Source organism: Xiphias gladius, chromosome 13 (genome assembly GCF_016859285.1).
Source record: "Xiphias gladius isolate SHS-SW01 ecotype Sanya breed wild chromosome 13, ASM1685928v1, whole genome shotgun sequence".
In the NCBI taxonomy this organism is placed as follows: Eukaryota; Metazoa; Chordata; class Actinopteri; order Istiophoriformes; family Xiphiidae; genus Xiphias; species Xiphias gladius.
The window spans coordinates 13,703,947-13,721,527 of NC_053412.1; the positions used below are offsets into that span (position 1 = coordinate 13,703,947).

Below are 17,581 nucleotides of genomic sequence, written 5' to 3' on the forward strand. Positions count from 1 at the left end.
AAGTATGATGATCTATATTTCTTGCATGATAATCCAAAGATCACCTGTTGTGACGTGCAGCATGGCTAGCATCTAATACTGCAAATCGGTGCAAACGTATCAGGAGACGATCAGGAGCTGCAACAGAATGTGACAGACGACCCCATAACCAAGACGAATGTCACCGATGGACGCCCTTCAGGAAGACTGGAAGCAGATAGCCTGCATATTAAGCCCACGTGCCTTTTTCTATACAGCAAGCGAGGTGCACCGCCAAGATGGCATTCCAAAAATAGACCCTTTCCCTGTGTGATTACTCAATCTAAAATAAGGTATGTTATGAGAATGCTCAATCTTTGAAAGGAAAATAAATTGAAAAACACCATCTGAATGCACTGTGCAGCTGCATTATGCAGAAAAATATGAAAATGTTAGATCAGGACTAGTACTGGTAGATCAGGAGTATTAAAGCAGTCAGAGACCTCGCAGGCTAAAAACTTGATCAGGAAGTGAGACTGTCTTATTGCTGCTACGACTGTGTGGTAGGAGTAGAAGGTCACATGCTATAGGTTTATTGATGTCACTTTAAAGGCTAGTGCAGCACTAATACTGAGTGAAATTTCACTTTGCTTACACTGCTTTCTTCTCTCAAACTTTCAGCTTGCTGTTGTTTCTTTTTTTTTTGACTCCAGTTCTCTGCTAAATCCCGTCGGGATTACACCCAAGCAGAGGTCTGTGTGTGTGTTTGCGCGGGCGAGTGTGTGTGTGTGTGTGTGTGTGTGTGTGTGTGTGTGTGTGTGTGTGTGTGTGTGTGTGTGTGTGTGTGTGTGTGTGTGTGTGTGTGCTTGCGTGCATGTGCATGCATGTTTAACACTTTTCCTGGCTTTTCTCTGTGATATTTTTGGTGAGCTGCCATATGATTAATATGCATGACTTTTACCAATAAACAGAATCTGTACCAGCACAGTGTACCTCAGATCTGCTTTTTTACAACCTGGGTCTTACCTTTGTACTCTTGGCCATCACTGTTATTGGTTATAATGACACTTCTTCAACCTGAGGCCTTAAATAGTGCTCGACAAAGCTTTCCTACAGACTACATTTTGCAGCCAAATTAATCCTCTAACAAGTTTTAAACATATAGCAGTTAACCATAAAATCAAAATAAATGCCTTGAGTGTTGCTTAGACTGTTTATTTTTTGTGTGCAAGCCAATGGCTGTGTTGATCAGTGTCTGGTTGTCTGATATGGTGTTAACACGATTGAAAAGGTGGGCTTACTGAGAAATAATGAGCTGTGGGTAATGTGTGTGTTGTCTACCAACTGGCTCATCTCAGCTACTGATATAATGAGAGTTCCATTAGCTCCAGACAAACTAATATCTACCACCAGCTGCTGACAGAAATCAAAATTTTGAATAATTGATGTTTCTGCATTGATAGTTTAACCCTTTCAGATGTCTTTGTATTCTGTAGATTCCCCTTGAAAATGGCTAGTTTTTGCTTGCTGTGATCCTTCCTCCTCTTCATACCGGACGTCGTAAGATCCCTTCCTAACACGCTTCCAATGAAAGAGATAGGGACACAATGCACAGCCCTTGTTCTGTGTAAAAATTGATTCCAAAGTTTATCCAAAGTTAGTGCTTCAGTCTGAGCTTGTCAAATCATGTGTCTTCCAAAGTTACAGTACTATTCCTCCAACGCAGCTCAGCAAAGAAACAGGGTCTGGTGAAGCATGAAGAGGAAATTTCATACTAAAATACCCTAACTTTGGAAGACATCCACTTAATTTGACTACTGCTGAAACCTCATATTATCTTGAAATATATTTTTGCACATAACGATGACTGGATTTTGTCCCCAACTGCACATGGATTAGGAAGGGCTTTCTTAATAGTTAGTGTGAGTGAATAAACAAGCAAAACCAGTTTCAGGTTTTGCTTGTTTCAGTGTTTATATGGGCACCTGAATATTATTTCAAGACAGTCCTGAAAATTGTGAACCTGCACTTTAACCTGTTTGGGAGCAAAAAGTTGCTGCTGTGTCCCGTTACCTGCTAGGTGTTGTGTGTCAGTTAGGCTATGGTAATTTGATGACTTTATTTAGGAAAATCACAATGTGAACACGGTATAAAATGAAATAATAACAATTTTAAGAAAGCGATTTTTACACAGGGCCCATCTACAAGAGAGGGCAACATGATGATGTAATAATAAAGGGCCCAGCTGATATTGTACTGAAGCCGAGCAAATTCCCACACAAATTTGCGAGCGATCAAAGTGATCAAGCTTTTGGGGCCTCTAGGGGTCTGAGGCACCCAGGCAGCAGGCAGCAACCAAGAAATTTTGTGTAAAACTGAGTCAGGTGTGGGGAGGGGGCAATGCTGTGCCTGCGCAAGAAAGCTTTCTCAAGCATAAGCTCACACAAGCTCTTTTTCTCACTCAATGTGTGTGTTGTGTGTTTGTTTTGTTCAACCCATGGATGGGTCATTTTTGGATGGGAGGAATAAACACTGTGTGACAGGTGTCACCGGTGCAGATACAGATTCTAAGCATGTTTGCTCTACAGGGCTAGAGAGTTATTATAGTTATTATAAAGAATATTCTGTGATTTGTGTGACATTTTAAAAGATTGACATTGGATTCAATTAACTGCAGAAATACAAAGGCCTTTTGGGTGTTCAGAGACAGTTCAAATAAAATTGGTTTGGTGAAGTTACGCATTACTGATGAATGACATTTAAAAATACTATAATAGAGTCAGCTGGCATTGTGGGTTTAAGGTCCAAGTGCGTTACATAAACTGGTTTTAAGTTGGGCTAATACAGAATCACTGAATCTGTCATTAATTTAAATTGTTCTGATATTACTGTACTTAGGAATACGTAGGTTTTGAATAGGTTACCAAGGCTTCAGTTCATGTTCACATCAAACATCAGAATGGGGGGAAAATGTGATGTCAGTACTTTGTCTGCAGCATGATTGTTGCTAACAGATGGGCTGGTTTGAGTATTTCTGAAGCAGCTGATCTCCTGGGATTTTCATGCACAACAGTCTCTAGAGTTTTCACTCAGAATGTTGCCAAAGAAAAAAAAAACATCCAGTGAGCAGCAGTTCTGTGGACGGAAACGTCTTGTTGATGGAAGAGGTCAGAGGAGAATGGCCAGATTGGTTGGAGCTGACAGAAAGTTTATAGTAACTCAGATAACCAGTCTTTACAACTGAGGTGAGAAGAAAAGCATCTGAGAATGAACAACACGTCCAACCTTGAGGTGGATGAGCTAAAACAGCAGAAGACCACGTTGGGTTCCACTCCTGTCAGTCAAGAACCGAAATCTGAGGTTTCAGTGGACACAGACTCCCCAAAACTGGACAGTTGAAGACTGGAAAAACTTAGCCTGATCTGATGAATCTGGATTTCTGCTGAGGCAGCAGATGGTAGGGTCAGAATTTGGAGACAACAGCATGAATCCATGGACCCGACCTGCTTTGTGTCAACAGTCCGGAGTGGTGGTGGTGTGATGGTGTGGGGAATGTTTTCTTGGCTCCTTAATACCAATCACTCGTGGTTTGATGCCACAGCCTGTCTGAGTATTGTTGCTGACCATGTGAATCCCTTTATGGCCACAATTTACCATCTTCTAGTGGCTACTTCCAGCATGATAATGCTCCATGTCACAAGGTATATAAGTGACAGCAAGTTGAATTGCTGAAATGATCTGCCTCTACATGTTGAATTTGCAATTTGCACTTAGAGTATAGGTAGACTGCAGTTAAGATTTACTTTTAAAGTCACACTGAAGAAAATTGTCTACTCTATAACTATATCATTTTGATATAATAAGCTGTTCGACACAGTCTAACTTCACCACCAATCATATAAGCGTAATGACTTAGGAAGTAAGCAGCCACATAAAATTCCAGTGATTTTAGTAGCAGACCAGGCTGGAAGTTTTGCCTTATGTCTCCTATCAACATATGATCCATTAATCATGAAAACGATTGTTCATTGTTCTTAACTAAGTAGTTTTAGTTGCTTTAACTCAAGCAAACTTTAACCATAGGGTGACAGATCAGAGGGTATTTGTCATGATTTAGGAACACACTAACAAACAGTCTATTCGGCCATTTAAGAGTGATACAGTAGTTGATAAGAGAGACTTCATTCTCTGTCATCTCGGGTGGAAAATAGACTTGTTTTTAATTTTTTTAAAAACAAACCTATGCCATACTTCGTGCAAATGGAGTTCTAACTTGCTGACATTTGAAGACTTTATGTAACCTTACATTGATTCATTAGTTACTTCCACTTCACTTTTAATTGAAAAGACTTTATTTCACAGAAAAATGTGGAAAATGTTAATAGTACAAGAGCTAGTGACTCAAGGGAGTGCAGGTAATGGAAAAACTGATCACAGAAAAAGTAAATCACTAATGTGATGTGATGTACTTACAGTCAAGGAAACACCACTTTGGAGATAATCTCTGCGAGGAAAGAATCTTTGGCTTGGCTGCGTCCTCCTGAATGACAGACAGACAGAAAAGTAAGATTAGAGAGCAGGCGATAACTGGCTGACATTGGAACTTTGTGTTCATGGTGATCAATCCATCGATAGATCAGGGCCGAAAAGATAAGGGAAAGGCTCCGAAGGCAGAAAAGCAGAGGAAGCAGATGGCTGGAACAGAAGGTTTGGATACTTTGGTTAAGAGACCTAGTGTTAGAAAGTAAGAGTCAACGAATAACACCCACCAGGCCGATGGGACCATTGCCCAGGAGCCTCTGATCATTTGGTTCTTCGGGAACTCACAGGAAATGATGCAGTCATGGCACAATCCATGGATGTGTAAGAGAAAGCCAGTGGCTAGCCTGCTAAGGGCTAATGTTGGACTGAAACGCGATCCAAATTTATGCTGTATTTTTGTCATGACAAGCGCGTTCTCCCAACTCCGAAAACTGCTATCAGTGTTCAAAAGTATACAGACAATTGTTGGTTTTAGTTTGTCCAATCCCTTGTATAAACAGCAGTCCCCCATAAACACACTGTGAGCATTTGATGAGTGTCTGAGTGGCAGCCTAGATGAAGCTTCACAACTTGACTCAGTCAAAGCCACAAATAACACTTGCCATTGTAAAGCTAAATCTGAACTTAAGTAAGTTTACAATATTGCATGACATATGGGCACTCGCACACTGACTCACACAGACAGACTCACAAACACTGATGACACACCATCACTGTGTGTGTGTGTGTGTGTGTCTGAATGGGTGCATGAGAGGCAAATTCTAAAGTGCTTTGAGTTCATTCCCTCCACCCACATCAGCTGATCATTTAGAATCCCTTCCATACATAGGACATGCATATGATGGTCTGCTGAATGTGTGTTCAATCTGTGTTGGACTCATTTATATGAAACATCTCTCACAGGTTTCTTTCTTATTATTACCGTTAGCAGAGTCTCCTGCTAGCAGAGTGGTTCCACACAGACTTGCATAACATAACTGCCAAATACAGTTAGGTTTCCGTGTGCAAGTTTCCCCAAAGCAAATATAGAAGCAAGGCAATCCAGGGGCGAAAAAAAAAGAAAAAAAAAAAAAGAAAAGTAAATTCAGGCAGAGTGAACTATGATCAAAACAGGTCAGGAAGAATGGTATGATGAAAAGTCGAATGATGTGCATTCACATGTCTCTCTCAGTGTGAATGGGGTACAACTATCCTGCTTTACTACTCTCTGCTTTCTCCACACCACATCTGGGACATTATTACTTTATTTATTATGACAAAACTTGTGCATAAAATTGGAGGCCTTTGGCATTGAAGTGTAATTTAAAAAAAAAAAAAAAAAAAAAAGACATCAGATAGTTTTATTGAGCTTCAATCAGCTTGTGTGTGAATTGTGTCTGTGACCACACCACAGTTGTCCACACTGTCATATCCACTTGCCTCATTACTGTAAATGTTTGTATTTTGGTATCATCCTGACTTTTTTTCATCCGGTTCTCCAATTAGTGCAGAATGCTGCGGCAAGACTTTTAACAAGATCAAAAAACAGACAGCATATTACTGAGATTCCAGCTTCCCTGCTCTGTCTCCTTGCTAGCTGTAGACTGAAGTTTAATACCTTGTTCTTTGTTTGCAGAGCTCTAAATGGTCCTAGGCCTGCTGTCTGTGAAGTCTTGCCCCCGTACCACGCTCTCAGACACCTCAGATCCTCCGACCAAAGACTCTTGTCTGTCCACAGATCAAGGACAAAATGGTGTGGTAATAGATCTGTCAGCAGACGCTCCAAAACTGTTAAATTCTCCTCCTCCGTGAATTTGTTCTTCTCACTTTACTTATCTTTTCAACTTAAAACAAGCTTTTACACTAACTGTCCCCAACTTTACATTGTTACTGCATTTGTTGCAGGCCATGTGTTTTATGCTACATGTTCTTTTGTCCTTTCTCTGTGTATTGTAAAGCTCTTTGGATTAACTTTGTTGTGTCCTCCTTGCTAAAACCAATGCAGTGTAATCTAACGGCCCTGTAGTAAATCTGCCCTTGTTTTACCACTGTAAAACTGTTTTAGAAAGGTGTGGATCAACTTTATGGTCATTTTGGAGGCTCTATGTGTTGCTCAGTGTTGGGGAGTAATGACCCTACATGCAATGACCCTACTAATTAAACTACATTTTCCAGGAGCAATTAGGTTTGTAGCTATAGAGTTGCAAAGTGGCTGGGGTCGCCAGTTGAGAAAGTGTTTTTCCTCATTTATTTTTCTTGAAACACTTTCCTCGGTGTTACTGAGCACAGAAACATGTGACTCTCCTGGACAATCTAAGAACCCTACAGTTTTATGTTATGGCCACCAGTTTTAATCATTTCAACTAATTTTTTCTGACAGATCATCCATCACTTTGGCAGACGGGCCTAAATACTACAATACCCATGAGCCTCAGCCGCCTTTACCATGGAAAGGAGTCCTGTCAGAGATGCAAAATCAGAGCGGTAGCGAATTCAAAACACTTACTGTCATTACGCTTGAGAAGAAAACATGGTGCCATAGTCGCTGAATTTAAAAGCGAGCGATTTCTCAACACCGTCATCTTTAGCTTCGCCCCTCCGTTAAAGATTCACACACAGGCTTGTACCTTTGACTTTTTATGAAAGAACCAGACCCTTTTGTAATGGACTTCTTAATCCTTTTTACTGATGATATTTCATGCTGATCCATCCATAGAAGAGCTCTGTGAGTCACCTTACAATGTCTACGGGAAAAATGAATAAGACTTTACTTCCTGAACTGGGGGCGCCTAAAATAGATCCTCCCACTGCATAACTGGATTTAGCTTTAGCTATTTAAAACCATCTACCATTTCCAGTAATGAGCTATTGTTTCCACTGAGCAGTGTGCTGACACAACCAAACACTACATCGCTACGTTTTATTTTCTCTTGAAAAAAAAAAAAAAAAAAAAAAAAGGCTTAGAAATCGAGGTGCTGCTTCCAGCAGTCTGTTGCTCCACTTCTTCCTTGTCTTCTGATTGAGGAGATAACAGAGCAGTGGGCTGGTCTACAGTCCAGACCATAAATATTTGGAGAGTAACACATTTTTTTGTTCTTCAGTCTCTGTGTGTCACCACATTCAATTTGAAATAAAATACTGGATACGACATTAAAGTTCCAAGTCCAGCCTTTAATTTGAACAGATTTACGTCAATTTTGAATGAACTGTTTGGGAGATATAGGCCTTTTAACACATAGTGCTCAAATCGCAAGGGTTCAAAAGATATTGGACACATGGCCACTGACTGTTTCTTGGACAGCCATGTGTCCTTTCAAATTAAGTTCCTGCACAAAAAAACGTGTTTCCATTTGGATTGAGGTAGAGTTTTCTGTCAATATGAGGAGTAAAGAGGTGACCATGCAAGTGAGGATGTTAAAAATTAACATTAAAATCTATTAGAATGATATCAAAGGGAGTTGGTTTGCCAAAATCAGCAGTTGGGCACTTTCTAAAAAAGCAGGTCTTCACAGGAAGACCAGACAATGGCAAGTTAGTCTTGCGGATCACCAGAAAAATCATTTGCATGGTAAATAAAAACCTTTATGACTCTAATCAAGTCAAAAACGCTCTTCAGGATGTAGGCGTGCATGTTTCCTTCTGAACAATCCAAAGAAGACATTACCATAACCTCAGGGTATTCACAACAAAATCCTCAGATTCAGTCAAATGCGTCTAAACTCATTTTACAACATTTTATCATTCAGCGGGACAACGATCCTAAACGTAGGACCAAAGTAACCACAAAGCTTTTCAGGGTGAAGAGGCGAAATATCTGAGCACCAGTCCACTCGATGAAGACCAGACTAAAGGCAGAGAGACCCCACAACAACAAGAGCTGAAGGAGGCTGCAGTGAAGCTCTGGTACACCATCACCAGGGAAGATACAAAGCGTCTGCTGATGTCTGAGGGTTGAAGACTTCAGCCAGTCACTGACTGCAAAGGATTGTCCACAAAATATTAAATATGATGATTTAGTTTGACTTCATGTGTATCTGTCCAATTACTTTTGAACCCCTAAACTTTGGACACTATGTGTTTAAAGGGCTATATCTCCCACACAGTTCTTCCCACAGAGCAAAGCTTTGGTGAGCAGGTACCTGGAGAAAAGAGATCCAGGGTTTTATCAGATTGTCAGAATTGTCAGATGGAAAAGTGAATGCAAACAGTTCGCTTTAAATTAAGGAGCAGAGTCATTCGTGCTGATTTACAGCGATCATCAAGATCTTTCCTTAAAATCAGCAGGGAAAAAACACATAGGCCCTCATGTCGTCAGTCATGGATAGTCGATCGGATCGGCAATCAGCCCAAGCCTAATGTAACGACAACGTTAATTTTAGCTGGCTATCTTTCGCGTTACTACCGGAGGAGTGAGTAAGGTCTAGGGTTAATGTCGGCAGTCAAGATCTAGATCTTCCCCTAGATGTTCACATAAGAAATTTCATCATGTTGTCCGACTTTTCCTCTCAGTCTAAACCCAGACAACGAACAGTATTTTAGTGAACAAGTGAGTGAACCAGCTTCTGAATGATCATCTTCTCTGGGGAGAGCAGGTAGCTGTGGTAAACAATGGGAGTTCCCCTAATCTCCCAAAAGAAAAGAATGACACCTGTAACCATGGTAACTGTACAAAGTAAAGAGGGCAATAGCTGTACCCTCAACAGGCTCACAAGACACTAAAATTTAAGAATGCATGACATAGACTGGGCTAAAATGTCTTTGGATTTCATTGTCTAAACCTAGACTACAACTAACAAAAATCAAATGCTGATATTTGACTAAAACTATTAAACACTTCCATCTTAAGACCAAGACTAGAATTAAATAAAAAATCCACTGCCAAAATTATTACCGGTCTGAAAGTCTCTCAAGGGCTGAAGACTTAACTGTGGGCCCGACACAGCACAGCGCTAAGTGGAATGACCCGATACTTTGATCTGAATGTAAACCTGGTTCTCATGTCATACAGTTGCCGTCAATTGGTGTCATGCTGTGTAAGAGGATTTTCCACAGTGACTGAGATAATATCTTGGTGGCATAGTGATTATTTAAAGATAATCAAAGCAATACAAAACAACCTATTTCAGTTTCAGCACTGAAGTGACTGAATGCAAAAAAGTCACACTCTCGTAGACGTGACAAGAGGAAAACAAGCCAAAGAAAGTAAAGTTATTTTCCTTTCAAACTGCAAACATTTCACGCAAACTGTGACAGAAAGGCTGGCTGAAGTAAACACCTCTCTAACTCTCCTTCTCTGTGTTTGTCTGTACTTATCTAACTCTGCTGTCAAGTTCAGCAGCAGTCTCGAGCTGAATAAAACGCCTGAGGCTTTTACAGCAGAGCTACAGACACTGAATCAAAAGCTGAACCCATCTGACTGACTCGTCTTCTTCTTCACCTTCTTTCTTCTCCTGTCTCTTCTCCATTCACTCCTGTTTGTCTTCTTACACATAAAGTTGCTGAGTTCCTTCTCTGTTGCTGAAAGATTCAGTAGGCCTTCCGAGCCTTCTTTCTGATTCATTCTGCGCCTGGAGTCGTGTGTGTTATTTATCAAACAGGAGAATCAGCCCAGCAGTGCAGTTGACCTGTCAGTCCAGGTGTCAGGAGTAAGATGCGCCTCATCTCGCCCATATTTTTTTCCTTTGTCTTGTGCATCTTAATGTATGTCACTTTATATCTTTAGTTTGTCCTCCTACTTTAATATCAAAAGGTATACACATTACACTACACTATGATATTATGAGTTTAATCCCTTTCGTATAAGGCACTATTTTTAGGGTGATTAATTTTCATGTCATTGAAATATATTAAATGTGATAATATATATAAATGGGATATTAAAAATGAAGGAAATGTGAATTAAACAAAATGCATACAAGGCTAAATTTAGCTCCTAAGTAAAAATTTAGTGAGCTCTCCTGTATACACTGAACTAGCCCTGAGGGCAGTCCTGTGCTCCGAGGGGCTGCTTCCTAGCAAATAACAACGAGCACAATTTGAATGAGCTGCAGCTCAATTTGCCCTGTGCTTTCATATCCGTGTATGTAAAGCTGGACCATAGTGTCTGGAAGTGTGGTCGGGGTGCACCGTTGAGACCGCACTGTTGAGAAAACAAGTCTAGAATATGAAACTAAACTATGGAACCTGATCCCGATGACGGAAAATGTTTCAAATGTAAAGCCTCTTAGATAATAAAAACAAAACAAAAAAACATCATACAGCACTGTTGTGTTTGAATAACTGAATATACTGCAGTAAACTAAAGTTGACCATATACGGTCATTATCAGGAACGAGCTATTTCTCTCCTGCTCAATTACAAACTGCACCAGTGAGCATCATCAGTCACCAGCGAGCAGGAGATCAAATGGTGAAATGACTGTTACATCATTTTGGTTGCTGTGCAACACAGTCTGACAACAACTCATTAGCTGTGTTTTTAGTATTAGTGAGCTAACACATATTTAAAGTAGTACACCTCTGTTAAAAATAAAATTGACAGAGTCAGTATTGTTCAGGTTGTTCCTGAGGAGGACGATGAAAAGCTCAGTGTGAAATGAAGGATGTGGGTACATGACATCCACATAAGGAAAACAGAACACTGAGAGTTTCGTCTCATCCACAGTGTCTGCCTAAATGCAGCATGTTCAAAAGCTCCTTTCACATTCACTGCATTTACATGCACTTAAGTAATGGGATTACCTCGGCTTTTCAGCAGTGTGCTGATATATGAAGCATCATGTAAACCAGAAACATGTTTGTTGAGGAATTAAAACAAACACGGTAAACAACGTTCTGCTGGATTAAACCCGTTTTCATTTCACGAGGCTTGTTAATGTGGCATTCACTGTGGCAGGAAATATCATTACTCAAAGCCTGAGGTGGAAAAATATTGACACTTCTGTTTTGTCTCAAGTATTTAAAACTATTGAAACTTAACACCAGGCTGAACAGCAGTGTTTCCCTGCAATGGCTGAGAGTTTCATGGGTGTTTTTACCTCTGACCTGGGTGCGCTGCCACACATGTAACCACACCCAGTAGTGATGTCACTGACACAGCCTGGAGTACACTACGTCACGCACCCTAAAGTACAACCAAATTCATATTTAATAGAAGGTTTTGGAAGCTTGTTGAATGTGGTGACCACTTGTTCTGCTTCCTCCACTTTGAACTCTATGATCATCTCCTTTTTCTCAATGTTCAGCAACATCAAAACCAGTAGTTTGCAATTGATAATTGATCAACAGTATGAATATGCATGTCAAAGTTAGAAAAAAAAGAGTTGAACTCTGTACTTGTACTTTATTTCGCCTCTGCAAGTGAATGAGTTGCTTCCACTGATGTCCTCAAGTGATTTTGGTCAGAAACTTCACTGTAACAGAGCGGAAGTAACACGATGATGTCATGTCGCCCAAAACAGTTGGGTTCACAAAGCATGTGACTTTAACACCAGACACCAAAGATTGGGTTTCCTCTTCTGCCAACAGTCAACAGTGGTTTCATTTTATCCTGAAGCAGATCTTCAGCTGTGACAGAAATCTAACCATCTAACCAAGTAGTTTTAGTTGCGTAAGCCAAACCAGACCATGGTGGTGGCAGATTCAGAAACACTAAGAAGTCATTTGTTGGACAGTCAATGGGTTCTTTTGGAAGCCCAAACATTTGTATTTTAGTACAGGAGAAGTGTCAGTCTCGCTGTATTGATTTCTATCAATGAGAAGCTGGTGTTGGAGATAGAATAAAGCCATTATACTGCATATTTAACTCTGCTTTGTATTATATTACAGGACTTAAATGCATCTTCACTATTATTGTGATCTGGCCTTCTATAACACTGAGAAGGAAAAAGCAGTAAATGATATGCCTTTATAAGTTACTTGAGGTCACCTTAGTTGGTTATGCAGTTTTAAGTGAGCTTCTATGCACCATAGCAATGGAAAGGACTTGAGGGCTCTATGCTCCGTGAACACAATTCTGGTTGCATAGGCCGGTGTGCTGTAAAAGCACAGCAACCCCATCCCCTCAACACATGTCAGGGTGACAGAGCATGAGTATGGCATCCCAGGAGCAAAATCCCAACTGAGAGGAAAGAAAGAAAAGAAACAGACAGAGGGAAAAAAAAGACTCGCAGGAACAGTGAGCAGGTGAGGTGGTTTTCGCCCCTCTCCTACAGTACTTGTCAAAAGTAGTAGGGACTTTTCAAAGAATCTTAACAAAGTCATCTTTGATTTATACTGACCAGTTATTAACAACACATACTTCTAATCGTGTACTTAAGAAAAAGGACAGGCATCACTGTCTTATTCAGACTCTACCACTACCATATTCTGTAAATAATCTTTGAAGGAAAGGATTTTCACTAGCGTCTCCCAGGTCCCCCAGGAGAGAGGAGTGTGGGAGTGGAAATGTACTGGGTAACCTTAGGGTGGGTTTGCTGACAATTTGATCCATACTGCCTACACTGCGTCCACACTTGCTGAAATCTTTAACTCAGTTTTTGTTACAACACAGGACTTTTTTGTCATATACATGGTGGAGTTCGATGTGAAGACACACACACACACACACACACACACACACACACACACACTTTTACCATGGTTGAACTTCTTCTCTAAGAGCAGTGATTCAGTCTCATTGCCCTGGGTACCACCTACCTTTCTGACAGCCAAAAACTATTAAAGCCAAATGAAATTCAAACTAGAGCCATTGCAAGTTACATAAACGCAAGTTAGTGTGAGATCACTTTCATATTGCTAAATTTATGTCATCCAATGCAACTTTGTGTAACGTGTGTGGACATTCAACACCTGAAAAGATGTATAAATAACGAAATATCACATTGTTACCTGACGATGCACTCTGGATAGAGTCCATACTCTGGACGGCCTGTCATCATTCTTGTAGTTCAACTATCATTTTAATGACCTTTCACCGACACTGCGTGAACAGAATAGATTTTAGCTTCAACCAAACTGATAACAGTGTGAGACAAACACATCAGGCTGTGGCTTGACTCACTGAATTAAATGTCCAACGATGCTTGGCTAGCTTTGACCAGAACAACCTTGATGAGGGCAGTGTAATTTAAAAAGTTTGGGGGAAAAAAACATGATACATAACAGAAAAGTTGTGTGACCTGTTTTGCATTTGTTTCAGTAGCTTATAGGTTTACCAACATGGTACCGAGAGCCCTGATTTGATTGGCAGTGCAAGAACCAATGCTTCAACCATTTTGTATTTTCCTGACCTTGAAATTGGCTTTGCCCAATTATATGGTATTTTGGTGCCCAGTGCAGAGCACACAGCTGACTTCATTTTGATAGAAACTGGGTCTCCCCTGCGCTGAGAATAGATGTCTGAACCGTGTCTATTTTTTGGCGTAACATCAATATCCTGCCACTTCAGTGTTTTTATCAACAAGAACAGACTATTATGTGGAGAAAATGCACAGCGACAGCAGATTAATGCTTAAAATGTAGAATAATTATTCTCCAGCCAGTAGACACATTTCAATAATTTCAAAAAAATCATGTTTCATGAGGTTACCTCAGGAATGCTGGTAAATAAGTTTGCATTTGTCCATAAATGAATAGATGAGCCGTTCTTATAGTATTTATAGTATCTGTAGTATCTCTGTAGTATCTAAACTAATACAGTCTTATGCAGCAAGACTGTATTAGTTCAACTGCATTCAGCTGTGTTCATTTCATTAAATCGTTGCAGCCATCTGAAGGCAGCAAGACACATACGTTGATAAAGGAGCTGTGCCCTTACACATGGCCGTCCACTGGGTTTGCCTTCATTATATCACATGAAAATGACACCAGGCTGCTGCAGAATAACCACACACACCTCTATACACAGAGGAATGGTCCGTCATAACTCTGTATGCTGCCTGTTTATGCAGGACACTTGAGATTACATCACCCCACGATTATTATATTCACCATCAGACAGCTCATTTGCACTTTGCTCTGCTGCACCTATATGAGTCCCTGTACCCCAAGACCTACCGTTCTGCACTTGCGGTTGCACAATTAAAATAGGGTCCTTAGTGGCAATAATGTATATTTGTGACTACAGTACAACGTCTTTTGTGCACCAAATGTAATTTTCTTGACACCTGGCAAGGTGCAGAATGCCAACAAATAATATATAAATAACAATAAATAATATAAATAATAAATAATACAAATAAATATATAAATAATAAATGAAACTGCAAAGTGTCAGGATGAAATAAGGTCATAATATGCGGTATCAGGTAATACTGGTACCTACTCTAGCAATTAGCAACTGAAATTACCAGCAGTTTTATTTTATGACGTATCACAGTTATAGGTACAATAATTACTTGTACAAATCATACTGTCTGTGAGTACCATGAGTAACATGAAGGAACTGGGGAAAGTTCAGTGTTTTTACTTTATGGCGCTCATACTTTTACGCAGAAGTTTTTCCCACAGCACAGGGACTAATTAAATCTCTAAAATCTACAAGCTGTGAAATCAAATTAAAATGAAGAAGCCTTTCCTTTGTGCAGATGACATTGACATTTTACTAAGTGTGATAAATTATGAATCAAAAGAGCAAATAAACGTCTTGATACTACAAGAGTTAAAAGTGACTTCATTTTATAGTCAAGATTCAATTTTAAGAAGTAACACGCTCTTTGAGTTTCATTTCTAATATTTATAAATAGGTTTTCTTACTGCTTGTGTCCTCTGCTGTGTGACAGAACAAAACTACACAAAGTTTGTTTTCTGAACAATAAAGTTACCCTGAATACGACACTGAAAAGACTTCAAACATTAGAACTGTATTGTGAATCGTCTTTGTCAATTACTGTTTGTGCTCTCAGGCCTCTTCTCCTGAGAGCACCTCAAAAAGACTACCTGATTAACCATGTAATTAAACAAAGGAAAATAAAAGCCTAACTTTTAGTCCCTGAGAACTTCTTTGTTCTACTTTAGTCACCGTCTTTTTTGCCCCAACAGGCGCTGAACAGAGCAAATCACCCGCGTATTACTGGACAAACTCAGCACAACTTTTACAACAGTTCACAATACGATAAACTCACCAAAAAACCTGGCTGCAAACACACACAAAACAGCATATAGATGCCATAGGCACCTCACACATGCGTCCACACACACACATGCAGACATTCAAAGACAACAGTACATGCATCATGCTGCAACACTGAGACACTTGAGGGAAACTAATTTCCGCGGCAACAAAACTGTATGTGTGTTTTTTGTCTCCTTACAATATCAAGAATTTTATGCTCCTGAGATAGATCACGTCACTTCAAGGTGTGTATGTTGGTTGAGTCTGATTAGGTCGGAGTGTATTTTGGTCCATAGTACGTGCGGCAACTTTGGGTAATGGAATCTAAATCAGAGGGTGCCATGCAAAAGGCAATGGAGCATGATGAAAAAGGCCCACTGAACTTTTATTTAAGGAGCAACTGAAAATCTTTTCTTGTCATGTTTCCTGTGCATAATGTTGCCTCGATTAACTTGCCACACAGTGAGCTACATAAAAGCCATTACATGTGGGTTTTGACTCTGTTGTAGGCACCAATATAATCATTAACCCCTCTTGCGGCAGAAGTGGTGGATGAAAGTTACTGGTAAGAGTGTTTCCGGGGTTTATCACCCATCTTAGAAGTGCCTGAGAGGTAAGGTCAAAGAGGCCTGGTTTACCATCTGCAAAAGCAGATATCATCTGTACAGGAACCATGAGAAGCAAACTCCCATCTGTTTGCGCCTGTCCTTCCACCTTTGCTATGCATGTGCTGTGCTGCGTATCAAAACTGACAAGCAAACTAAAGAAGTACATTTCAAGGTGAGAAAAACAGTGTGAGGTGGTGCACACTCTTGTCTTTGCGGTACAATAAAAATGCAGCCACAATTGAAAAAGCCCAGGTACTGAAATAAATACAGTAGCTAAAGTTATTTTCTTTATAGATAGAATAGTATCTTATTTGTTGCTGATAATTCACACAAAAATAAAGAAATTTATTTATTTACAGTTGGTGTGTAATCTAAGCTTTAACACAAATACTATAATATAGTGTAGCAAAAAAAAAAAAATCTCTCTCCATGTCTGAATGACCACAGATCTTAGAAGTTTCTCTATAGGGCCTTTGCCACACCTCTGAGGGTGGAGGGCCTGTGCTACTCCAGCCTTTACTATTTTAATTTCCTTTATTTGTGTTTAGCCTGAAATGAATAACCAAACACACACTCTTTTCTTTTGTCTGGAGTACAGCAAGTGCAAAAAACAAAACTGGAGGTGTTTTCCTTTTTTCCCAGCCACTGTCTGGACTGAGTTTGGCTGAATATAGCCCGGTTCAGACATGCAATCTATAACACTGCTTTTTTCGTTTATCTGTTAAACTAATGGCCTCTTCAACTCTCAACCGAAGGTCTCCATTATGGAGATGTTCCATAATGACTGTTCGAACATGAAAGGACCTTAATAGAGAGAGCTGCAATACTCATGTGAAATTTAGGATCTGACACACAAGACAAAGGTCTAATGACCTTTTTCCTCCACCGCTGCTCTCCAGAAGCTGCTCTCCAGAAGCTGGAGCGCAGTGGTGGAAATTAATGAGATCAGCTGGAAATTAATGACATCACGAAAGAACAGTGTTTTCTCACATGCTACATCAGTGACAAATATCAAAACTTATTTTGGAGTTACATAACTTCATCCAGGGCCATAGCTACCACTAAGTTCAAGCCCTTTATATGCTTCTTGTACATAACTGATATAACTGCTCCACTATATGAAACTGGCCGAAAAAAGAACTAATTCAATAAAAAAAATATTTTAAGCACGTTCTATTTTGGTGTCTGGGCTTGTCTGGCTGTAACTTTATGTTCATCTCCATGGCTTGACTTGACAATCACGGTCACACCCACACCCACTCTCTAGAACTGGAAACTCTTTAGATCCTCCAATAAATGTTTTTGAAAAAGGTTACTTTGTTGAAGGATAATTTTGGGTCATTATAACTTAAGTCCTATTTTTTATTATTTCTATATCTTAT

General features: G+C 39.9%; 1 protein-coding gene across 5 annotated transcripts in view; it reads right to left on the reverse strand.

Moving 5' to 3' along the window:
* Nucleotides 1-17,581, reverse strand: part of LOC120798004 (diacylglycerol kinase zeta-like) — a 100,695-nt gene that overhangs the window by 34,659 nt on the left and 48,455 nt on the right. For all 5 annotated transcript variants that reach the window (XM_040141892.1, XM_040141891.1, XM_040141890.1 and 2 more), the window contains one exon: nucleotides 4,432-4,498. In XM_040141892.1, coding sequence (XP_039997826.1) covers nucleotides 4,432-4,498 — 67 coding nt within the window. The remainder of the gene's footprint in view (nucleotides 1-4,431; nucleotides 4,499-17,581) is intronic.